This window comes from Oncorhynchus tshawytscha, linkage group LG33, assembly GCF_018296145.1.
Source record: "Oncorhynchus tshawytscha isolate Ot180627B linkage group LG33, Otsh_v2.0, whole genome shotgun sequence".
Classification (NCBI taxonomy): Eukaryota; Metazoa; Chordata; class Actinopteri; order Salmoniformes; family Salmonidae; genus Oncorhynchus; species Oncorhynchus tshawytscha.
Window position 1 is genome coordinate 40,433,062 of NC_056461.1, and position 26,594 is coordinate 40,459,655.

Consider the following 26,594-nt stretch of genomic DNA (forward strand, 5'->3'; position numbering starts at 1 on the left):
GAGAATCTAGAAGAAATTGTTCTTGGGGAGAGTTGTGAGAAATGAACTAGCCTGGTCCCAGATAGGTATGTGCTATCATGCCAACTCCTGTGGCATGATGGCACAATAGACAGGTAGTGATACCCAGGCTAAGAATCATCAGCAACCTGCAGGAAAATATACAGACTTTACTAAACTAAAATGAAGGGAAAGATATGAAAATGTGGTGATGTAGCTTTGTAGCTGTGGTCTCATTGCAAGGTGATAAATTGTACTGAATATACATCGTTTGGTAAGTAGTTTCACCACCGCCTGTTTACTGGTAATACAATTTCACTAGTAGTGACGCTACAAATAGCATACTTTACTTCACCATAGCAGGCTCTTCGATAGTGCTAATGCGCTCCCTAAAGACCATGTCCATTTACCCAACTTCAGTTTTTCAATATTCTACCAAAGATGGTAGATAAATAAGAGTTTATCCTGCTTTCTTTTTTTTTTTTTCAAGGTTCCTGTATGTGTAAGTGGGCGTTACCTCTTTCGCGTGAGCCTGCTTTTCCCGCGTGTGCTCGCGGGTCCTCCATAATATCTGGCATACTCATGCAAAAGAGAGGAATGCAGCTTAAGGCCCACCCTCTTCAACATACATATCAACGAATTGGCGAAGGCACTAGAATAGTCTGCAGCACCCGGCCTCACCCTACTAGAATCTGAAGTCAAATGTCTACTGTTTGCTGATGATCTGGTGCTTCTGTTACCAACCAAGGAGGGCCTACTGCAGCACCTACATCTTCTGGGCCCTGACAGTAAATCTCAGTAAGACAAAAATAATGGTGTTCCAAAAAATGTCCAGTCGCCAGGACCACAAATACAAATTCAATCTAAACACCGTTGCCCTAGAGCACACAAAAAAACTATACATACTAACCAAGAATTCACAAAATGGGATAAACACCAAATTGAGACTGCATGTAGAATTCTGCAAAAATATCCTCTGTGTACAACGTAAAACACCACATAATGCAGAGCAGAATTAGGCCGATACCCACTAATGATCAGAAGCCAGTAAAGATCTGTTAAATTCTACAACCATCTAAGAGGAAGCGATTCCCAAACCTTCCATATCAAAGCCATCACAGAGAGATGAACCTGGAGAAGAGTCCCCTAAGCAAGCTGGTCCTGAGGCTCTGTTCACAAACACAAACAGACCCCACAGAACAGCAACACAATTAGACACAACCAAATCATGAGAAAACAAAAAGATAATTACTTGACACATTGAAAATAATTTACAAAAAAACAGAGCAAACTAGAATGCTATTTTTCCCTAAACAGAGTACACAATGGCAGAATACCTGACCACTGTGACTGACCCAACAAATTAAGGAAAGCTTTGACTATGTACCGACTCAGTGAACATAGCCTTGCTATTGAGAAAGGCCGCCGTAGGCAGACCTGGCTCTCAAGAGAAGACAGGCTATGTGCTCACTGCCCACAAAATGAGTTGGAAACTGAGCTGCACTTCCTAACCTGCCAAATGTATGACCATATTAGAGACATATTTCCTTCAGATTACACAGACCCACAAAGAATTCAAAAATAAACACAATTTTGATAAACTCCCATATCTACTGGGTGAAATACCGCAGTGTACAATCACAGCAGCAAGATTTGTGACCTGTTGCCACAAGAAAAGGGCAACCAGTGAAGACCAAACACAATTGTAAATACAACCAATATTTATGTTTATATATTTTCCCTTTTGTACTTGACCTATTTGCACATCGTTACAACACTGTAAATAGACATAATATGACATTTGAAATGTCTTTATTCTTTTGGAAATTCTGTATGTGTAATGTTTACTGTAAATTTGTATTGTTTATTGCAATTTTGTTTATTATCTACTTCACTTGCTTTGGCAATGTTAACATATGTTTCCCATACCAATAAAGCCCTTAAATTGAATTGATAGCTGGCTCTGGTCTACTTATTGTCCCCTCCCGCTCGCCCCATCCGCCCCGACCAATATTTTTTTTTGCCAGTAACATATCTCGCCCTGGGGGCACCTGCTCCGCGGGGCGAGGGAAATAAGTAGACCAGAAAGAATTACGGAGTGTGGTGTCTCGCTTTCTCTACCATCTCTGGTTCTATCTAGCTACAGTATGTAAATTATTATCAAAGAGGGTATTTTATCAGTTGGAAGAATCAATGTTTTGTTTAATTTATTGACAAATTATACATGTGCAACAGTCAGGACTAGCTAGGCTGATGTATTGGATGTTCTCTCGACTATCTTACGGTTACTAACGCAGAATACTCCTCGCCAATTGGAACGTCATGCATGCATTAAAAGCATAATTGTAAAAATATCTAAGTAAATTGAATCGACTATAAAACGATTTATTGGTGAGAAGACTAGTAAAGAAAAATACTCGTTCCCATACCGGGAGTCGAACCCGGGCCGCCTGGGTGAAAACCAGGAATCCTAACCGCTAGACCATATGGGAGTATAAATTTGTTTGTCATCAATGGGGTTTTGAATGTATTACGCAATGACAACAACAATGAAGTAATCATGACGGAAAGGTGAGGGAGCTCCGTTACCAATACACACATCAGTAAGGAAATCATGTCTGAGAAATAGTTTGCATAAAAACGGAGAAAAAAACGGACAGTCTAACAGGAAGTGCGAGAGAGAGAGAGAGAGAGAGAGAGAATGTGTGCGTGTGTGAGACAGACACAGAGAGAGTTATAACTGTTGTCCCTCCTCCTCTATCCTTATATTCAATAAGCCTGTCCTCCCTCTGTTCTATCTGTCCCTCCGTTCTGAGTCGTCATGTTGTCCATAGTGGTGGAACACATCTTTCTCTTGGTCATCGTCACTCTCATTAGCGTCCTACAGAATGGTAAGATAATTAATACACTTTATATACATTATTTAGGTTATTATTATTATAAAAAAAAAAAAAATTGACTACATTTTTTATTTGATTTAAACTAGGATGTCCCATTTACATGAATAATATATGTATAGAAATGAGGCCAAAAAGACAACTGTGGCGAAGTTACTTGCATTGTCATTGTCAGCGAGAGAATAATTTAACTTTATGGGTCTTTTCCCCAGACACACATTAAACCTAATCCTGGTATAAAAATCACTTTCAATGGCGATTTTTTAGTCCAGGACTAGGCTTAATCTGCGTTTGGGAAACCGGCCCTATCTCAGGTAAGAGACTATAAATGTAATATATTTTTTGTTTGAACCAGGAAGTCCCATTGATATAAATAATATCTTTATAAATGGTGACCTGTGGAGGATTTACTCACATTGTAAAGTAGCTTACTATGTGATTTATTACAGACATTAGTAGTAGTGTTCTTTGTTTTTCATACTGTAAAATGTATTTATCATTTAACCTCTCGGTTGATGCTTTGAATTGAATACTATGCCTTACTTTTAAATGACTGTATATCACTTGATAACCAAGTCTTTTTCTTCACTTCTCTGATCGACGATAAAATACATTTCTGAACTGTTGGTGTTTTATCTGTCCTGTTATTTCCAGCTTTCTTTGCAACAAAGGTAGAGAGGGAGGGTAAAGAGCACAACAACAAAACTGCTTTTGAGAGAGTGTCGTGCGCCAAGTAAGTAACTTTCACACACACACGCACACCCACACACCATTTTTCCCAGACACACATTAAACCTAATCCTGGAATAAAAATATTGCTTTTAAATGCTAGTAAAACGAAGTGCATGATCTTCAACCGTTTGCTGCCCGCACCCTCCTGTCCGACTAGCATCACTACTCTGGACGGTTCTGACCTAGAATATGTGGACAACTACAAATACCTAGGTGTCTGGTTAGACTGTAAACTCTCCTTCCAGACTCACATTAAGCATCTCCAATCCAAAATTACATCTAGAATCGGCTTCCTATTTCGCAACAAAGCCTCCTTCACTCATGCCGCCAAACACACCCTCGTAAAACTGACTATCCTACTGATCCTTGACTTCGGCGATGTCATTTATAAAATAGCCCCCAACACTCTATTCAGCAAACTGGATGTAGTCTATCACAGTGCCATCCGTTTTATCACCAAAGCCCCATATACTACCCACCACTGCGACCTGTATGCTCTCGTTGGCTGGCCCTCACTACATATCCGTCGCCAAACCCACTGGCTCCAGGTCATCTATAAGTCTTTGCTAGGTAAAGCCCCGCCTTATCTCAGCTCACTGGTCACCATAGCAACACCCACCCGTAGCACACTCTCCAGCAGGTATATCTCACTGGTCACCATAGCAACACGCACCCGTAGCACACTCTCCAGCAGGTCATCCCCAAAGCCAACACTCCCTTTGGCCGCCTCTCCTTCCAGTTCTCTGCTGCCAATGACTGGAACGAATTGCAAAAATCTCTGAAGCTGGAGTCTTATATCTCCCTCTCTAACTTTAAGCATCAGCTGTCTGAGCAGCTTACCGATCACTGTACCTGCACACAGCCAATCTGTAAATAGCCCACCTAACTACCTCATCCCCATATTATTACTTACCCTCTTGCTCTTTTGCACCCCAGTATCTCTACCTGCACATCATCATCTGTAGATCTATCACTCCAGTATTAATTATAAATTGTAATTATTTTCGCCTCTAGGGCCTATTTATTATCTACCTCCCTACTCTTCTACATTTGCACACACTGTACATATATTTTTATTTTCTTTTGTGTTATTGACTGAACTTTTGTTTATATGTAACTCTGTGTTGTTGTATGTGTCACACTGCTTTGCTTTATCTTGGCCAGGTCGCAGTTGTAAATGAGAACTTGTTCTCAACTGGCCAACCTGGTTAAATAAAGATTAAATAAAATAAATACATAAATATAAAAAACACACACACACAATGTACAATTATATTCTTTCCCTGTGTATTCAGAATGTGAACTAAGCCCATAATGTCACGTCCTGACCTTAGATCCTTTTTATGTCTCTATTTTAGTTTGGTCAGGGCGTGAGTTGGGGTGGGTATTCTATGTGTTGTTCTATATTTGTGTATTTCTGTGTTTGGCCTGGTATGGTTCCCAATCAGAGGCAGCTGTTTATCGATGTCTCTGATTGAGAACCATACTTAGGCAGCCTGTTTTCCCACTATGATTTGTGGGTAGTTGTTTTCTGTCTTTGTATGTAGTTTACCAGACGGAACTGTTTCGGTTGTTCTTTTTGTTACTTTGTATTTTAGTGTTCAGTGCTATGGATTAAAATGACGAACACTTACCACGCTGCATATTGGTCCGATCCTTCCTACTCCTCCTCAGAAGAGGAGGAAAACTGTTACACATAACCCAAACAAGGACGTACCATTTTAACTGTGTTTAACTGTTGATCCAGCTGGTTATCATTTCTTTACTGCTTATTTCATTTACATAAATGCTACTATCCCCGTGTATCAAGCCATAACCTAATAATAGCCATGCTGTAACCCACACAAGACTGCGTGTGTTTCTTTACACATTAGTTGTGTTGCCAATGGGAGAAGGGTTTTGCATATCCCATGTCTCCTCTCTCTCTTCCATCTGGTCACCTTTTACATGTGATTTCCATCTCTCTTAACATTACTAACCATCACATGGAGTTTCCTCAAAGTCCAACAAGACCAGGTTATAGCACCCTATTTTCTATTTATAGTGCGTAACTGTTGACCAGGGCCCATACAGTAGTGTAATATATAGGGAATAGGGTGTAGACTCTGCTTACTGTGTGGATCTGCCCTGGGGCTGTAGGGGAGGTTAGTCTCTGCTTACTGTGTGGAACTGCCCTGGGTCTTTAGGGGAGGTTAGACTCTGCTTACTGTGTGGATCTGCCCTGGGTCTTTAGGGGAGGTTAGACTCTGCTTACTGTGTGGAACTGCCCTGGGTCTTTAGGGGAGGTTAGACTCTGCTTACTGTGTGGAACTGCCCTGTCCCTGGGTCTTTGGAACTGCCCTGGGTCTTTAGGGAGGTTAGACTCTGCTTACTGTGTCTTTGGAACTGCCCTGGGTCTTTACTGTGGGAGGTTAGACTCTGCTTACTGTTACTGCCCTGGGTCTTTGGAACTGCCCTGGGTCTTTAGGGAGGTTAGACTCTGCTTACTGTGTGGAATCTGCCCTGGGTCTTGGGTCTTGCTAGACTCTGCTTACTGTGTGGAACTGCCCTGGGTCTGTAGGGGAGGTTAGACTCTGCTTACTGGATCTGTGGACACTGCCCTGGGTCTTTGACTCCCTGGGTCTTTACTGCGGGAACTGCCCTGGGTCTTTTAGACTCTGCTGTTACTGTGTCTTTGGATCATGCCCTGGGTCTTTGGGTCTGTGGAACTGCCCTGGGTCTTTAGGGGAGGTTAGACTCTGCTTACTGTGTGGATCTGCCCTGGGTCTTTAGGGGAGGTTAGACTCTGCTTACTGTGTGGATCTGCCCTGGGTCTTTAGGGGAGGTTAGACTCTAATGCGTTCCTGTACAGATGTTAAACCTATTCCTGCACTAAAAGGCACACTCAATGGAAACAGCCCCATTGTAAGTGTTTTGTACTCCAGGACTTGGCTTAATCTCAGACCAGGAAATCAGCCCACAGGGTGCATCTCAATAGTATGAAGTGGATTCCTCTCCTTGTCTCCTTTCCTTCAAATATTCTGGTCAAAAAAAGGAATAACGTAGATAAAGACATGAAGGAACAGAGGATCAGGACTGTTGTTTCATTGGAGGCCATCGTTGTTGCGATGATGTACTTCCTGTATTAAAAAAGGAAGCAGTGGACCCACACCCTTTCTCTGCTCCTCACCTTGTTGCATTGTCCAGAAATAACCTGCCTGTAAGCATTTCATTGGACGATGTCTATCATGCATATCTCGTATATATGACTAATACAACTTCTCTGTAGAGAGGACTAAGTTAAGGTGGTTAGGCTGACATCGCGTGTGAAGAAACACACACACACACACACACACACACACACACACACACACACACACACACACACACACACACACGCACACACACACACACACACACACACACACACACACACACACACACACACACACACACACACACACACACACACACACACACACACACACACACAAAGTGAAACATTTCACAATAAAAAACAAAGTTCAGGAAGTTGCTGTGTGGCTGCGCTGTCACACAGGAACTATATTTTTGTATTTTCAGGAAGAGGTGGTGTTTTTTATTGCAACACCCCTCCTTCCTAGTGAGAGAGCAGGGCTGAGGATGTTGTCAACCCATTTCATCATTGTTACTTTGCTGACTGCATACTACAGAGTATTTTACTGACCACAGAATATTTGCGATGGCTCTCGTGACTCAGGGCTCTATTCATTCTTGAAGCGTTACAGCTTCCGCTATAGAACTTCAATAGCCATTTCCGATTGAGCCGACATATGTAGCGTTTACCGTGAGCGCAGTCTCCGCTAAAGCAAGAACATCGCCTTTACATGTCAATCGCGCTGTAATGCTGAGTTTCCACTGTATGGATTAGAAGCCTAACACTTCAAACGAGTCGAGTCTCAGTGTGTGTTTGTATTCACTGTAATTTCAGCATCAAACTGTCGAAGCCCAAGGGCTCTATTTCAATCAGATCTGCTTTAGCCAACATCCACATAGCGGTGGAACTTAGGTAGAGCTGTCGAAGACACAAGTGGCTTCCGTGGGGACTCGGTTGGGTAGATTGTGGTATTTGCCACACCAGCATTTACACTCATCGCACACACACACACACCGCACGGGCACGCACACACATTTGGGGGTGGGGTTGTCTGGGGGAAGTGAGGGGTGTAATCATGTATTTATTTGTTAATAACATGTCAGAATGTTGACTCCTGTCTTAAATATAACTATTATCTGGTTAAGAGCCTCTGCTAAAGGACTAAAATGTAAATTATACCTAAAGCGGGCATTGCCATTGGCTATGCTGAGTCACATCAACAGAAATCCCATGTAAACTGTAATCTACACCTCCACCAAGATGCTAGAAATCATTATTTAATGGGGTAGCCTAGTGGGTAGCCTAGTGGTTAGCCTAGTCTGGTTAGAGCGTTGGACTAGTAACCGGAAGGTTGCAAGTTCAAACCCCCGAGCTGACAAGGTACAAATCTGTCGTTCTGCCCCTGAACAGGTAGTTAACCCACTGTTCCTAGGCTGTCATTGAAAATAAGAATTTGTTCTTAACTGACTTGCCTAGTTAAATAAAGGTAAAGTTGGAGTGTAATTATTTCTGTATAGCCTACACTTTCTCGCTCTGAACTTCTAACACGAGTAGGGCAAGTGTGGATTATTACTTTTTAACCTTTAAATAACTTGGCAACTCAGTTAAGAACAAATTCTTATTTACAATGACGGCCTACCCCAGGCCAACGCTCGGCCAATTGTGCTCCGCTCTATGGGACTCCCAATCACGGCCGGATAGTGATACAGCCTGGATTTGAACCAGGGACTGTAGTGACACCTCAGACATCGCCAAAACACACTGCTATGCATGTGTCTCCTAGCGCCGGTTAACCCTTGATCTGATTGAATCTAGGCCTAACTGGGGTTTTCATCATGTGTTTCTCTTGTCTGTCTCCACAGTCGTAACTGTATGGATTCCTACCCTACCTTCCTAGCAGTGATGTGGTGTGCTGGGCTCTGCCTTAACCAAGGTAAATCATCACACAGATACTGTAACATTCCCCAGTCTCTCTTTTCATCTAGCTAACACTGTCTGTGATCTTGGTGTGTTCAGCTCCTGCTGCCTTCGCAGGGATCATCTACCTGGTGGCCAGGCAGAAGTACTTTGTCGGGTACATGGGTCAGACATGTCAGAGGTGAGAGTGTGTGTGTGTAAAGTATGTATTTGTAACTGATTGACCGCTGTTTTTTATGTGTGTGTGACTAATCAACTGTGTTTCTGTCTGACAGCACTCCAGGGTTCCTGTTTGGGAAACGCGTCCTGGCCTTCCTCATCCTGATGTGCATTGTGGGTATCTTCAACTTCCTGCTGGTGCGTTACCTCGGCAACGACTATAAAGACACCATGGAAACGATCACCAACGCAGCCTCTGCTCTACTCCTTATTCCCTGAACTACGGCAGTGACTATAAAGTCTGTTTTGTGTCTGTGTTGAGGTACTACTGAAAGTGACTATAAAGTCTGTGTTTTGTGTCTTTGCACAGTGCAAGGGTAGCAAGTGTGGTGACGTGATGGGTGATTCAATGTGGTGCAATTATCCACTTCTGTGCTCAATCATTTAATGTTTTATATTCTTTATTTTTTTTATAGTTTTGTCTGGGAAATAAAAACATAAAAGCTACATAGTATTGAATTCTATTGAAAATGTATAAAATATGTTGATATGCCACAGCTATCACTCTAAATGTCATTTTAACAGTTTCTAAAGTCAGTCCAAGGTGACCCTTCATCTGAAGAGCATACAACATCTCAACATCTACATTCAAATGTCCTAGAAATCATGTCCCCATGTTCTAGAAATCATGTCACCATACACAATTTTTAAATGTTTTCTAACGTACATAGCCTTCATAAAGTATTCATACCTCTCAACTTATTCCACATTTTGTGTTACAGCCTGAATTCAAAATTGATTAATTTGATTTTTTCCCCCCTCTCACCCAGATACACACAATACCCCATAATGATGAAGTGAAAACCTGGTTTTTACAAATGTTTTCCAAATTTATTGAGAAGTAAATACAGAAATACTCCTGAGTCAATACTTTGGCAGCGATTACAGCTGTCTTTCTGGGTAAGTCTAAGAGTTTTCTACACCTGGATTGTGCAACATTTGCCCATTATTCTTTTTATAATTCACTGCTCATCTGAGGGACATTACAGATAATTGTGTGTTGGGTAGAGAGATGAGGTAGTCATTCAAAAGTCCTGTTAAACACTAGCATTGTACACAGTGAATCCATGTAAACTTATTATGTGGATTGTTTACTTCTGAACTTATTTAGACTTGCCATAAGAGGTTGAATACTTAAAACTATTTTTTTAAATTAATTTGATTTTTTTCTAAAAACATCCTTCCACTTTGTCATTATGGGGTATTGTGTGTAGGTCAGTAACAATAACAAAAACCCAATTTAATCCATTTTAAATTCAGGCTGTAACACAACAAAATGTAGAACAAGTCAAAAGGATTGAAATACTTTCTGAAGGCCCTGTATATATGAACTAGATAAAACAACTTATTGTAAAGTCTTTTGGGCTGTTCTTTCAATACTTTCTAAAGGCCCTGTATATATGAACTAGATAAAACAACTCATTGTGAAGTCTTTTGGGCTGTTCTTTCAATAGTTTCTTGCCGACTGGCTTACTCCATCTTCCCAGTGACATAACAGTGCAGCCGAGGGTTAAATTCTCAAACCAAAGCAGCAGCATTGAACTGACCATCCATGTCTTACACTAAACGAGATGATCATGTCTACTGATAAACAGCTCCTCCCAGTGGTGGAATCCTGCATAGCAGGCATCCCAGCTTCTCACTTCAACTGACAGGTGTCGCTGTCCACTGAAACATGGGCCTTGGAAGAGGCGAAGCGAGAGGATTTACCGCCCTAAATATGGCCGTGTGAGATAAGACCCTTTTTGTATGGAGGTCTATGAGAGAGTGTAGAAATACATGGGGCTAATTTGATTTCAATAGAAGTCTGTAATTTTTAGACTGTTTCAAATGTACCGATCTAAGTGGATGCAGGTGGCATTCCGACAGCTTTGCGAAAAATGACTTGGTTGTGCCTGTTGTTCACACACATATCTGCCCTCTCATTGGCTAGTATGGTCCCACCTGACCTCAGTTGCCTTCAAACATTGAGGACATGCATTTCCATTGTTAGAGTGGTCACTCGGCTACCTTGTCAATATAATAGATCATCATCTTTGGCCTATGTCCAGTCTTCTTGCCCATCAAATAGTAATTATTGATTCTTGCTAAGGTCTCATCTTCCATGGTAGGAGATCTACAGGGAAGAAATCACAAAGTAAATAAACATGTGTTGGTTTTACTTCCTCCCAGAGTGGACACCCTAGCTATGGCCCAATCACCTCCTTCCTCCCAGAGTGGACGCCCTAGCTATGGCCCAATCACCTCCTTCCTCCCAGAGTGGACACCCTAGTTATGGCCCAATCACCTCCTTCCTCCCAGAATGGATCTATTCCCTTCACTGATTTGAAAAAAAATTACCGGTATAAGAAATATTGCGAAGCAATGGGCTGGTGGGAGTGTCCATATCTCAATGCTTTTAGATTGGTGGGAAGTTGTGAACAAGTGCACACTTCAGGAGGACAGAGATATTATTGTGACGCACCCTTTGATGGCCACAAGTAAGATTCAGAGAAACACAGATTATTCAGCAGTAAACTGTCCGCAGTAGAGAATACACATCAATAAGCTAAGCGGAACGTTCCAGATACATTCATAAAAAAATAGTCCTTATTCATTTATTGTATTTGACCTTGAAATGTCGTTTGCTGAAGCCGAGCCAGTGTGGGAAGTCGAAGAGGGCATCCGAGTAATATTTCAAGGTGAAGCAGGTATCCTTCCACACGGGTGTGACCTTCTCTCTATTGCCTAGGAGACAGAAACTCTCCCCTTCCCAGCCACGCAACGCATCACACAGGTCAATCTGAAAACCAAAAAAGCAGAGGGAAAAATGTATTTCAACTTTACATTAAAAAAATGAATATGAATATGCCATTTTCAATGTCAACATCTTGAGAGGTGGCTGTGTAAAGAAAATAAGCTTGTTATCTAAGAATCTATAACAATAAGTAATAACAAAAAAATGACAAACTCACGTCAACCCTGTAGCTCTCCCCAGCCACAGAGGAGATAGTCCTGTCCAGGCCTCTCTCAATCTCCCACTTGATCAGAGGGTTACGGCCATCAATGGACACCACATACTGCTGGAGCACTGGGGAGGGAGGGAGAAAAGGAGAGAGAGAGACAGAGCATCAGAAAGAGTCAGTCAGTCCTGTGAAGGCCACTGTGTTAGTAATAAGCCAGGAGTGAAGTTAGGCTGAGTCACTCTGCACCGCCTGAGAGTCAAAAACCACAGTTACGTCCCAAATAGCACCATATTCCCTTTATAGTACAATATATTGACCATAGCCCTGGCCAACAGTAGTGTACTATATAGGGCATAAGGTACAATTTGGGAAGCAGGGAGTGACTCATTATAACCTCCATATGGAAGGGCCAGCCCAGGTTAAAAATACATAAATAACGTTGTTTCACTGCATGGTTAAGAACTATGTACTGCTGATATCCACCAACACACATATACTGTATCAGGCTAACATTTACTCCTGCACATATGCAATCTGGTATTTGATGCAGTAAAGAGTAACGTTATGAAAAGTCTTTATGAAAACCATGGACGACAGCGCAGAGCACGCCGTGTCTGCTGCAGCCTACAGGACCATTATAGATAGAACAGTGAAAAGTTGTACCTCTTTTGTTTTTGGGAGCTTTGTTATCTGTCGATGAAGGTGTACTTTCACATGCAGACACCAGTATATATATCTTTTTTGAGGTTAGGTTCTTCCTGAAGCGAGTGTAATCTCCCAAATTGCGCACTGTGATTTTCCTGAAAGAAAATAAATTGTTGGATACATTTCCGATTTCTAGTTAAGAAGTTGATGCTCAGATGAATTAATTATATTTTCAAGGCTGACTAATGTATCAAACTTTTTAAATGAACATATTCCTTACTTTCCCTGCGAGTGTTGGAAGACTACTTTTCCTCCTCTGGATAACTCGAAGTCATCGATGAACACGCAGCAGTTTTCAGGATCGCTTTTCACGAATCCGTAGCCAGCCTCTACGGTGAAACCGGGCGGAGGGTTCCGCAAGAATTCCTCAACTTCTATAACTTCCATCGTACAACGGGACACGTCTGTGATCGTCATGTCTTTGGAGTTATGTGGAGTTTTCTGTCTCGAGCAATGTCTGTTTTTCTGCTGCGATTCCAGATCACGTGATGAGGAAATACAGGTCTCGTAACCCCAGATGGGCGTTCCGGATCTTTTCAGTGAGCCGGTTCGTTCGGCTCAGCTCACCAAAAAGAGCCGGTTCTTTTGGCTCCCAAACGGCTCTTTAAAAAAAACATGTTTTGTATTTTTTCAAGTCATAAAGTTTGCGATAGTTTTGACTGTGATTGGTGTTCAAATAATTCTAATTAAATGATTAAATGAAATCATACTCTACCTTAACCACAATGTATTTAGAAATGCATTGGTTTGTTATGAAAAAGAATGCTATTAAATATTTGCATTTAAAGTATAACTTTTTAATGTATATTAAACAAAGTGCATATCAATCTAACAATTCAAAACAAATACAATCTGAACAACATAATAATAGAATATTGCACCATATCAAAGAAAAAATAATTAATGTGCAAAACTGCAGCATCCCACTTAAAACATTAAACTGGTCCCTCTTTTCTCTCTCTTCTTTATTGCCATGTTATAACCAGCAGCACACAGAAATGCTGAACATATTTTGCTTTTATGAGAGATTTGCATTCAGAAATGCAATCTGCCTCACTTTCGGCTAATGCGGTTTCTTCTCTCAGTAATTATTTGTCCCGTTTTCGAGAAGACCCTCTCAGAGCCGTTTGGGAGCCAAAAGAGACGTCTCTTTTTGGTGAGCCGAATGAACCTGCTCACTGAAAAGAGCCGGAACGCTCTGGTTCATCTGCCACTAGGCAGAGTCTCCCTGTCATGACTTTAGTAAGCCGTGGGGAGATAGAGGCCTTGTTCTTCCACCAGCTCAGAGGATCTGCAGCGGCTCCTCCAATTTGGATCGGACCTCCATTATGGCGTCTGCTGAGGGATTCCTTCGTGCTGCATCCCCAGTTGTTCTCTCGTCAAACAGCATCCAAACAGCAGATGTTATAGTGGCACTACTGCTGGTGCTTCTGCTCTGTCTGATCCCTCTTCTTCATGTTGCCCTGGTGCCTGAGCCAGCTGACTGCTGGGGCTGTCCCTCCCTCTTCTTCCTGTTGCCCTGGTGCCTGAGCCAGCTGTCTGCTGGGGCTGTCCCTCCCTCTTCTTCCTGTTGCCCTGATGCCTGAGCCAGCTGACTGCTGGGGCTGCCCCTCCCTGCTGCTGAGGTTATTCTTTGAAGAGCCTCATCAATTGCTCTGGCATCACTGAAGGCTAACTTCTTAAACCTGGGGTCAAGTGCAGCTATTCAACACCCTAAAATTGCCACTTTCTATACTTTGCCGAAATTACACAAGAATGTTACACAACCTCCAGGGCGCCCTATTGTAGCGGGCATTGATGCAGTAACGGCCCCTCTATCTACTTTTGTTGACTTTTTTATTAGACCACTCGCAGAACAGCTCCCCTCCTTTGTAAAGGACACCAGCAGTATGATCTCTATCATTGAATCTCTTGATCCTCTCCCTGAGAATACCTTGTTAGTTACTTTTGATGTTGAGTCATTATACACTAATATTCCACACGAGGGCGGTATTGAAGCTATGGAACATTTTCTTCTGCAACGTGACCCTAATGAACTACCTTCCAGTGCATGCATTGTAACATTGGCTGAAATAGTACTCACTCATAACTATTTCATGTTTCTAAATAATTTCTTTATTCAGACGAAGGGTACTGCTATGGGATCCCCCATGGCTCCTAACTATGCTAATTTGTATGTGGGTTACATGGAGAAACAGTCTATTTTCAATCCTCTCAAAAATGTTTTCTTGCCTCACATCATTATTTGGAAACGGTATATTGATGATATTTTTGTTCTATTGAGGGGTGATGCAAAACAGCTCCAGGCGTTCCATGCTTTTCTTAACTCCTGTTCTGATCATTTGAGATTTACTCTGCAATCTGATACACGTCAAATCAGTTTTCTTGATCTTCTGATCTTGTGTGAAGATAATGTTCTATACACTGATCTTTACAGGAAGCCTACTGATCGTAACAGTTTGTTGAGGGCTGATAGTTGTCACCCACTTCCCTTGAAAAATAGTTTGCCCTACAGCCAATTCTGTCGACTCAAAAGAATTTGCAAAAATCAGATTTCGACAGAAATATGGCTGAGATGCAAAGAAAGTTCAAGGAGAGGGGCTACAAGAATGATCAGATTAATATTGCCATGGAGAACATTCAAAACAAAACGAGACATGACCTTTTTCAAGTCTCGCAAAAAGACGCATTCTTGCGTTCTAACTACCCGCTATTCAAAGGTAGCTCTGAACAAATTAAGGGAATTGTTCACAAACATTGGCACATCCTAAAATCCGATGATAGTCTCGGTAATGTGTTTTCGGACCTTCCCTTGGTCGTATTCTCGCGGGGCAGAAATCTCAGAGACCAATTGGTAAACTCTGATTTACCACCCCAAGATATTCCTGAACAATGTCTATTTGCGCCCCTACTGGATGGAAATTACAAATGTAATGGCTGTGCTCAATGCAATGGCACTTATAAATGTAGATCCTTCAAACACCCACAAACAGGGAAATCGATCCCAATAAAAGGTGTTATTACGTGCAGGCAGTTATCTATCTTATAACTTGTCCTTGTGGTATAAATTATGTAGGTAAAACAAAGCGCGAATTAAAAGTACGTATCTCAGAGCATCGTAGCACCATTAGGTGTAAAAACTTTACTTATCCAGTTGCGGCCCACTTCTTGGAGGCAGGCCACTCGATTTCGTCTCTGCGTTACATTGGCATCGAACATGTCACCCTCCCTAGGAGAGGGGGTGACCTTGATAATTTATTGTTAAAACGAGAGGCTGCCTGGATCTTTAATTTAAAGACCCTTGCGCCCTTCGGTTGTGCGTAGAACCGGCTTTATATGATATTTTGTTTTGGAAAAATTCTACCTGTGCTCTAACATTGTCTACATTATTAAAATGCATCCAAATGTTACTGTGATTCCAACTCATTTTCCAGCTGTTGTTTTCACAGCTGTCCTTCTTCTCTCTCTTCAACTGGAGAGAGAGGAAGCGTGAACGACCTAAACACCCGGCTCAAACAGAGGGATGCTATGTTAGCTAGCTGGCTATAACAGAGGGATGCTATGTTAGCTAGCTGGCTATAAATCAAATCAAATTTATTTCAAATCAAAATCAAATCAAATGTATTTATATAGCCCTTCGTACATCAGGTGATATCTCAAAGTGCTGTACAGAAACCCAGCCTAAAACCCCAAACAGCAAGCAATGCAGGTGTAGAAGCACGGTGGCTAGGAAAAACTCCCTAGAAAGGCCAAAACCTAGGAAGAAACCTAGAGAGGAACCAGGCTATGTGGGGTGGCCAGTCCTCTTCTGGCTGTGCCGGGTGGAGATTATAACAGAACATGGCCAAGATGTTCAAATGTTCATAAATGACCAGCATGGTCCAATAATAAGGCAGAACAGTTGAAACTGGAGCAGCAGCACGGCCAGGTGGACTGGGGACAGCAAGGAGTCATCATGTCAGGTAGTCCTGAGGCATGGTCCTAGGGCTCAGGTCCTCAGAGAGAGAGAGAAGAAAGAAAGAATTAGAGAAGCATATGTGGGGTGGCCAGTCCTCTTCTGGCTGTGCCGGGTGGAGATTATAACAGAACATGGCCAAGATGTTCAAAATAAATGACCAGCATGGGTAATAATAATAAGGCAGACAGTTGAAACTGGAGCAGCAGCACCCAGGTGGGCTGGGGACAGCAAGGAGTCATCATTCAGGTAGTCCTGGGGCATGGTCCTAGGGCTCAGGTCCTCAGCATAAATAGAGAAAGAGAGCTGAGCACACTTAGATTCACACAGGACACCGAATAGGACAGGAGAGGTACTCCAGATATAACAAACTGACCCTAGCCCCCCGACACATTAACTACTGCAGCATAAATACTGGAGGCTGAGACAGCAAGCAGCTATAACAGAGGGATGCTATGTTAGCTAGCTGGCTATAACAGAGGGATGCTATGTTAGCTAGCTGGCTATAACAGAGGGATGCTATGTTAGCTAGCTGGCTATAACAGAGGGATGCTATGTTAGCTAGCTGGCTATAACAGAGGGATGCTATGTTAGCTAGCTGGATTTAACAGAGGGATGCTATGTTAGCTAGCTGGCTATAACAGAGGGATGCTATGTTAGCTAGCTGGCTATAACAGAGGGATGCTATGTTAGCTAGCTGGCTATAACAGAGGGATGCTATGTTAGCTAGCTGGCTATAACAGAGGGATGCTATGTTAGCTAGCTGGCTATAACAGAGGGATGCTATGTTAGCTAGCTGGCTATGGTTATCCAACACAGGAACTCTTCCAAGTCAAGGTAAAGCTTTTGGTTTTATTCATTTATTGCCACGGGGCCCGCTGGTGTAACTGCTAAACTGCTTGCTGACTACACTGTACTGCATGATTGTAGTGGGTTTACCAACCAGTTAGTTCTAGTAGCGATGTTGACTATGTTGTTAGCTAGCTAATAATGGCGATAACGATCTAGGCTGTGTGTAGAGGTTAGTGGTTATGATATGAAGGTTTAGCTATGGAAAGTATTTTTTTCGCCCGGTTCACAGTCAGCTGTGAGGACACAACAGTTCACCTGACACAGGACTGAATCCAAACATGACACTGTTGATTTTATGTGCATTTTTACATTTACTGTACCTTTTGCCGTGTTTGTAGATAACAAAATCCTCTGGATACATTCATTCAGCAACATGATAATAATATTCCTTGAAAATGTGGTGTAGGTGCAACAGAAGACAAAAAAAATGACAAGGGTTTGAGTGGGAGGACTAACTGGTGTCTCCAAGTGGACACACACCTCTCCAAAGTGTTCACAGTTCCTAAGTCATTTAAACTATACGGTGCTTTTATGAGCTCTCCTATTTTTGCTGTTGAGGAACTAGAGCAAACGCCCCCAGAGGATAAGTTAAAAAAAAAACAGTAATATTGTGAAGCAATATTTCTCTGCCAAGTCCTTTTTTAATTCGTCCTCAAACTGTTGTAGTACACTGAAATCGCCAGAAGAGGTCCCCATTGACCTGTCTCTGACTCCTCAACTGTTATTTTGCAGTGGCGGCCTGCCTGTTTGACTGCAAAGAATGAGACAAGACAGACAGAAAGACACATAAGAGGGAGAGACAGGAAAGATAGGGTATAGTCTATAGTCTACACTAGACTTATAACATTTTAAAATGGCATTTTAACAAAATGGTGGGCTGGGCCAAGACTGATCAGCTCAACTAACCATTAAAAAGAATATTGTAAGAAGAGAATAGTTTCAATCAATGTAAGGTCAATGCAAACACACAATACAAAACGTTTATTTACCGAAGAACATTGAATAGGGAACAGTGAACAGAACAGTGAACATGGAACAGAACAGTGGACCAGCCACCACTAACATTGAGTGGCTGCTGCCAACACACTGACTCAACTCCAGCCACTTTAATAATGGGAATTGATTTATAAATTATGTAAAATATATCACTAGCCACTTTAAACAATGCTACCTAATATAATGTTTACATACCCTACATTATTCATCTCATATGTATACATATATACTGTACTCTATATCATCTACTGCATCTTTATGTAATACATGTATCACTAGCCACTTTAAACTATGCCACTTTGTTTACATACTCATCTCATATGTATATACTGTACTCGATACCATCTACTGTATCTTGCCTATGCCGCTCTGTACCATCACTCATTCATATATCTTTATGTACATATTCTTTATCCCCTTACACTTGTGTGTATAAGACAGTAGTTTTGGAATTGTTAGTTAGATTACTTGCTCGTTATTACTGCATTGTCGGAACTAGAAGCACAAGCATTTCACTACACTCGCATTAACATCTGCTAACCATGTGTATGTGACAAATAAAATTTGATTTGGACAGAACAGTGAACAGTGGACAGAACAGAGGACAGAACAGTGAACATGGAACAGTGAACAGGGTACAGAACAGTGAACAGGGTACAGAACAGTGAACAGAACAGTGAACAGGGCACAGAACAGTGAACAGGGAACAGAACAGTGAACTGGGAACAGAACAGTGAACAGGGTACAGAACAGTGAACAGGTAACAGAACACTGAACAGGGAGGGTAAAAACAGAGACAGGAGAGATGAGGAGGGTGCAACTAAATAGACTAGGAATGAGTGAATGGTAGCAGAAGAAAAAATAATCACAGATTGATGGGAAAGAAAGAGGTTGGGGGTTTAACCAAATAATTTATCGAAAGAATGATACCAGGAGAGAAATACAAAAGAATGAAAAGAGAGAGGGAGAGAGAGGTGTGGGTAAAAAGAGAGAGGTGTGGGTAAAGAGAGAAAGAGAGGTGTGGGTAAAGAGAGAAAGAGAGGTGTGGGTAAAGAGAGAAAGAGAGGTGTGGGTAAAGAGAGAAAGAGAGGTGTGGGTGAAGAGAGGAAGAGAGGTGTGGGTGAAGAGAGGAAGAGAGTTGTGTGGGTAGAGAGGAAGAGAGTTGTGTGGGTGAAGAGAGGAAGAGAGGTGTGGGTGAAGAGAGAAAGAGAGGTGTGGGCGAAGAGAGAGCGGGAGAGGTACAGTGCATTTGGAAAGTATTCAGACCCCTTCACATAGACTCTCAGACTACGAGACACAAGATTCTCTGGTCTGATGAAACCAAGATTGAAATCTTTGGCCTGAATGCAGTGTCACATCTGGAGGAAACCTGGCACCCACCCCTATGATGAAGCATGGTGGTGGCAGCATCATGCTGTGGGGATGTTTTTCAGCAGCAGGGACTGGAAGACTAGTCAGGATCAAGGGAAAGATGAACAGAGCAAAGTATAGAGAGATCCATGATGAAAACCTGCTCCAGAACACTCAGGACCTCAGACTGGGGGCGAAGGTCCACCTTCCAACAAGACAACGACCCTAAGCACACAGCCAATACATTGCAGGAGTGGCTTTGGGACAAGTCTCTGAATGTCCTTGAGTTGCCCAGCCAGAGCCAGGACTTGAACCTGATCAAACATCTCTGGAGAGACCTGAAAATAGCTGAGCAGCAATACTCCCCATCCAACCTGACAGAGAGGATCTGCAGAGAATAAGGTGAGAAACTCCCCAAATACAGGTGTGTCAAGCTTGTAGCGTCATACCCAAGAAGACTCAAGGCTGTAATCGCTGTCAAAGGTGCTTCAACAAAGTACTGAGTAAAGAGCCTGAATATATGTGTAAATGTGACATTTTAGGTAATTTTTTTATACATTTGCAAACTTCTCTAAAAACCTGTTTTTGCTTTGTCATTATGGGGTATTGTGTGTAGATTGATGAGGGGAAAAAAACAATTTAATCCATTTTAGTATACGGCTGTAGCGTAACAAAATGTGGAAAAAGGCAAGGAGTCTGAATACTTTCCGAATGCACTTTATGTGTGGGTGAAGAGAGACTAATTTATCACCGACCTCAACCCAGAGTCTCAGAGCCTTCACAGTCAGCCCACTAACAGCTCTCTCAGACCACAGTAAAATCACAGTGTATCTGAGAAGAGCAGAACCCAACCATGAAGCATCACGGCCCAATAAATTACATGGTACAAAACAGGCCTATATGGATGGATTGCAAACAGTACAGACATCTTCCCACAAGCAATTAGCAGCCAAAAAATAAATCTCTCCTGGACAACTTTTTAGCCTTAACATTCTCCTACAGCAATGAAGGTGGACATTTGGCCATTTATAACATAAACTTTATATTTAACAAATTAGCCTCCTTGGTTAATATAAAGAAACAAAATAATAGATAATGAAAAATGGTTAGATAATGATTGAAGAAATGTAAGGAGGTCATTGAGAAATATATCTAATCAAAAACCAGACAACAAAAATAGTCACCTTTTAATATGGAGAAACACTGAAGCAATACAAACACCACTTTAGAAATCAGCTGGATGGAATTGAGGAATCTATTCGCCTTATTCTGGAACATCACAGTGATCATGGGGAGTTCCGGCAACTTTCGTGCGACGCTAGCGCGTGCTAGTGGTGGGAGGTGAAAGCGGAACTTTTAGTTGAGAAATTGATAGTTTTACACTGACAGGACCGCACAAAATCCTAAAATTGATCAACATGGCAAGCATTATTTGTTCAGTACGAGGCTGTCACAATAATTGAATGAAAAAGGAGGCAGTTTTACAACAACAATGTTGTGTACACCAACCCCTAATGCGATCTGAATATACCTGTGGAACCCCATGCGACCGGCATCCACCTCCTGAAGACACAGTCTTTGCGGCTCAAAGCGTTAAACCTAAAGAAACCACCAAAACTTCCCTTTGTGTCTCCTTCCTATCACTTCTTTGACAAGAATCCTACAGTGGAGCTTCCTTAACCTGAGAAATGGCCTGACTACAATGCTCCACTTGTGAAGAAGCTTCAAGGTGTTGGTCAGGCAGTCATCAGTGACAGGTAATAGGCTGACCACACCGCTTGCGTCACATGCACGAGCGTTGCAAAATAATTTTAGAAATCTGTTATTCAATTATTGCACCCACACTGCTCGCGCGCGTCTGCGAAGCCAAGGGCTAAAATAGAACTCCTTTCTATTTCTGACGCAAATCTCGCTGCAAGTCCTGCCTCTCCCATCTCCTTATAGAAGCAGGTACCCACGTGCCATTTCCTCATTGATTATACCCACGTGGGTGATTGAAAGACGAACTGTGTTGCCGGTTGGTGTAGTAATATTATGAAAGTTTAGATGCCAATCACCATATAAGTTCAAAGATGAAAAAGCCTGGAAGGAGAGATGACTAGAAACGATTCGGTTGACCGTTTTATGTGTGGATTAATTGTCGGAGTAGGGGACCTTGTGCATTTCAGGTAAAATACCAACTCAATGTTTATATCCCAGGACAAATGAGCTAGCAACAGCAAGCTAGCTAAATAGGACAAATTAGCTAGCAAGTGCAAGCTAACTAGCTAAATTGGCATAAATGTTTAATGCTTATCGACCGGTTCCCATTAATGGGACCGGTTCAGAGTTTGTTTTGATATTTTAACCTGCGTGTCGTGATCACGTTTGGTGTAGGGGGACAAAATAAATCTATGCACGATGTTGGGTTCCGTGTCAGCCTAAGGCTTGAGCAGTTTGCCTGCTCTCATTTTGTGTCTCCCTCCCTCTCTTCTATCTAAGCACAGTCTCATAATAGCACAATTTATTTCCTCTACAACTCAATAAAACATTCCCATTTTATATATACTTAATTGTTATGATTATTAAATATTATAAGAGCATCCATGCAGTATGGTGTTTTATTGTATGGTTTTGTTATTAATTGTCCATTGACTTGCTTAACGAGCCATACTGATTTCTTAACAGATGAGACAACAGGCTCAAGTGTTCATCAAATTGAAAATTTGGGGATTGGCCAACAGAGAAGGATGCCCAAACCCAATGGGAAGACCCGTCTCTAAGTGATCACAACTACAGCTCAGGTGATCACGTAAAGCCCCACTACCTGTGAGGCAGGGACACAGTGCCCAGCAGCACCTCTCTCCAAAACCCTGCTGAGGAAAAAGCACTCTGTCCACTGCATACAGGCTTGTCTCTTGCTACCTTTCCTACCCTGACAGAACATCTTCTAACCCTCTACAAAGGCAGCTTTCAGTTAGACCTGACAGACCAACTTCCGATGACACTGATGAAGCTGAAGCTCAACTTGCTGCAGCAGTACCTAGCAGAAAGGTTTGGTGTTTCCCAGAAGATTGTCAGTCGAGTGATTAGTTATTGGGATTGACACGATGGAAGGGAATCTCAGGGAGTACATACCATGGTTGCCAGGGGAGACCATCCGTGTTAGAATGCCACAGTGTTTTAAGAACCACTACCCAGGAACAACTGGCATGATTGACTGCTCAGAAACTGCTTTACAGAAGTGTAAGAATCTGGATTCAAGGGGGGTCATTCAGCCATTACTACACCCAGAACACTACCAAGTTCCTGGTGGCCATTGCACCTGGTGGTCTACTGATGTTTATCCCCTCAGCATATGGAGGTAGATTTAGCGACAAATATATAACATCAGATTCTGGGTTCCTGGAGTACCTCTGTCCAGGTGATGAGGTCATGGCTGACCGGGGCTTCACATTCCGTGATATGCTACAGGAGTGGAAGGTCAAATGAACAATTCCAGCCTTCACAAAAAGAGGCGCGCAGCTGTCAGAGGAGGACACCACATCTACAAGACGGATTGCTAACTTGAGGGTTCATGTGGAACGCTTAATTCAAAGGCTCAAACGGTTTAGAATCATCTCACAGACAATGCCAATCAACCTCTCATCTAAAATGGACAAAATACTTTGAATCTGTCATTCAAGAAAATTATGAATGATCTGACTAGTCACATGCCATTTACAAGGTCGATTTCCAAATATGAATTAAAGTTGTAAAAAGTTACGTTTAAGTAAATGTCAATTCATTTTATAACAACTTGACTTAATTATTTGTTTTACATTACTCATGAATATGAATAAAAAACAAAGTCATAAAAATAATTTCCATAATACTGTGACAGTTGATGCATTAACCTTTCTAGCGCAGGCGTTCCGCAAGCGACCCACCTCGACAACATCCGGTGAAATTACAGAGCGCGAAATTCAAACAACAGAAATATAAATATTTAACATTCATGAAAATACATGTTTAATACTTAAAAATAAAGCTTAACTTCTTATTAATCCAGCCGCTGTGTCAGATTTCAAAAAGGCTTTAAGCACACCATGCGATTATCTGAGGACAGCGCCCAGCATTCAAAACCATGAAAAACATTTTTCAACCAGGCAGATGCGACACGAAAGTCAGAAATAGCAATATAATAAATGCCTTACCTTTGAAGATCTTCTTCTGTTGGCACTCCAAAAGGTCCCAGTTACATTACAAATGGTCCTTTTGTTCGATAAAGTCCTATATCCATAAAAACTCAGTTTAGCTAGCGCGCTTCAGTCAATAGTCCACCCAGTTTCCCTCCATCAAAATGCATACAAAATGAAACCCAAACGTTACCAATAAACATATCCAAACAAGTCAAACAAGGTTTATAATCAAACCTTAGGTACCTTAATACGTAAATAAACGATCAAATTTAAGACGGAGAATAGTATGTTCATTACCGGAGATAAATAACAAAGAAACTGCTTTCCTCCACGTGCATGAAAACCCTACAGCCAAAATGGGAGCCACTTAGAAAAACTACAACTTCTAGCTAATTTTTCCAAAAACCAGCCTGAAACTCTTTCTAAAGACTGTTGACATCTAGTGGAAGCCCTAGGAACTGCAATCTGGGAGGTTTCAAACTTATAATAAAAGTGACGGCCATTGAAAACAGTGGTAGGCTGAATCTTTTTTGGGGGGGGATGGTTTGTACTTGGGGTTTTGAGTGCCATATCAATTCTGTTATTCTCACAGACATTATTTTAACAGTTTTAGAAACTTAAGACTGTTTTCTATCCAAATCTACCAATTAAATGCATATCCTAGCTTCTGCATATCCTGGCCTGAGTAACAGGCAGTTTACTTTGGGCAAGCTTTTCATCCGGACGTCAGAACAATATGTTAATAGTAACTGCAAACAGGAGAGACATCTGACTACATACTCTATACAGAGCTGCATATATTTGTCACTCAGTGACAATCTGCCTGCCTGATTCTCCTCAACAATAAATGGCAGCATGTGTGTTGGGTAGAATGCCTTCAACCTCAGAACAGCCTCTGCACAGGACTGTGCATCATAGGGAACAGGGATGACAACTTGTGTGGGACAGAGTCCAGATGAGCACCTTACATTCTCTCAGTCCTATGCAAAACATACCAGTTTGCACCTGCATGTAGTAGCCACGTGGCCCATGTGGTTGCATTTGGGGTGTGCCCTCCACCACCTTCACATCACAGGCTTACCCATTGATGACAGGACACTTGATTATCCGACAGCTCCTTGGAGTTCAGCACTCCCGCCAGGGCTTGCTGATAGCCATGGCTCTTTGACACTGACAACAGTGCCTCTGTGGTTCACAGAGTATCCACAGACTTCCAGCCACTGGGAGGCCATCAGCTCATTATCTTCAAATACATTAAAATGGTACAGCCACAAATAAATATTCCTTTCAGTCCAATTTTACCTGGGATGCTACTGGCTGTGATGTTACGCTCGGATCAGCACTAACACACTTATAGAGCAGACTCCCCAAAGGCAGATTCAGGTGTCTCAGGCTCCTATTCAATTCCTCCTGTGAGTGGAATGCAGGAGTGGGAGGCAGGGGTGGACATTCTGGACTCTTTTCTGCATATTGGTCACTGTCCTTATGGACAGTTATGCTGTTTAACCGCTTTGGCTCAAGGTTCCTCCGAGTCCCTGCATTCCATTGTCGCTGCTCATCTGTGTACGCTATGCCAGTTAGCCCTCTGGACACTGCATTCTGCACCGGTGATATAATGTTTGTTACAAAAAAAAATATAAAATCCCATTATGAACTATTGTGTGACTGAGGACTATGTGATCAACTTCATCAAAACACATGCACGTTTCATCATAAACTTACCTTGCTATTGTTCCCAATGAGATGAGACCACTTATACCTACCAAACTTTAGGCATTACCCCCCAACCACAAGGATATTTTACAAATCTTATTCAACCAGAAAAAAACAATAACACTAAAGGCACTAAAGAAATACATGTGATGCTGACATTTTTTTTTATACCCTACTTTATACCCTTTATCACCTGGACTCCATAAACCTGCCTTGCTTCACCAGCATGAGATTTGATGGGATACTTACAGAATCATTAATCATTAATACAGCAGTTCTGTTTATCCACAAATACATGATATTAACATAAACAATAAATAATGACATTGTCAATTCAGCTTTCATCCAACAAAACGTTTGGTCTAACTGCTATGTTAAGCCTGAATATTTTATCCTTCTGTGTCTAGATAAGGCAGTATTACGAAACTTTCTTCTATGAAAGGAACAAAGAAAATAGGCTATAAACATCAATTACAAGACCAAGTAATGCGGAGATTGATCATAGATATCATCTGAGAACTCTGTCATAACGTCAGTGTATGGACTATAGTAACTGTCACCACAACACATGTAGGCTGCTTGTATGCTGTAATCGCTTATGTTAAGTAATACTAGACATAGAAATGCAAGTGACTTTGCTTATTAGCCGACCTTCCACAACATGGAGGCTGCATGACTTTCCAAGGCCAGCGATGCAAGAGCATCCTGCCGTTTCTACTGAACCACTGTTGAATACAAGTGTCCCAAGCAGAGTGGTAAGAGCTGCTTGATTGGCTGGGCTGAACATCGATCTTCAAATGACCAATCCCTTTCCCTCCTGGTGAAGCCATTTGTGTCTGTTCCCAAATGTGAGCCAGGTTTTGTTTTTGTTTGTTTGTTAAGATGTGTTAATGATGCACGTTTTTTAATTATTAGCTAGCCACCGCTCTGATGTAATTAGCTAGCGTTGACGGAAGTTGTAAAACGGAAACACAAACACAATCGCGTTCGAATGGAACTGGGTCAAGTGGGTGGGGCTACATAAGGCGAATAGAATGAAAC

The 26,594-nt window shown here is 41.9% G+C and overlaps 2 protein-coding genes and 1 non-coding gene across 3 annotated transcripts; 1 reads left to right on the plus strand and 2 right to left on the minus strand.

Annotated features, from left to right (window-relative positions):
- Nucleotides 1-2,417: 2,417 nt before the first annotated feature.
- trnae-uuc lies at nucleotides 2,418-2,489 on the minus strand. Its single transcript has one exon. It is a non-coding gene; the product is annotated as a tRNA-Glu (tRNA).
- A 241-nt stretch (nucleotides 2,490-2,730) lies between these two features.
- On the plus strand, nucleotides 2,731-9,324 carry LOC112231447 (arachidonate 5-lipoxygenase-activating protein). Its single transcript, XM_042311392.1, has 5 exons — nucleotides 2,731-2,888; nucleotides 3,549-3,627; nucleotides 8,604-8,674; nucleotides 8,758-8,839; nucleotides 8,934-9,324. The coding sequence occupies exons 1-5, from the start codon at nucleotides 2,819-2,821 to the stop codon at nucleotides 9,094-9,096; spliced, it is 465 nt and encodes a 154-aa protein (XP_042167326.1). The 5' UTR covers nucleotides 2,731-2,818; the 3' UTR covers nucleotides 9,097-9,324.
- A 591-nt stretch (nucleotides 9,325-9,915) lies between these two features.
- Nucleotides 9,916-13,032, minus strand: LOC112231446 (mesenteric estrogen-dependent adipogenesis protein). Its single transcript, XM_024398197.2, has 5 exons — nucleotides 12,748-13,032; nucleotides 12,486-12,622; nucleotides 11,832-11,947; nucleotides 11,489-11,659; nucleotides 9,916-10,993 (listed from the first exon to the last, which is right to left on the minus strand). Exons 1-5 carry the CDS (start codon nucleotides 12,942-12,944, stop codon nucleotides 10,973-10,975), a joined length of 642 nt encoding a protein of 213 aa, XP_024253965.1. The 5' UTR covers nucleotides 12,945-13,032; the 3' UTR covers nucleotides 9,916-10,972.
- Nucleotides 13,033-26,594: the final 13,562 nt, after the last annotated feature.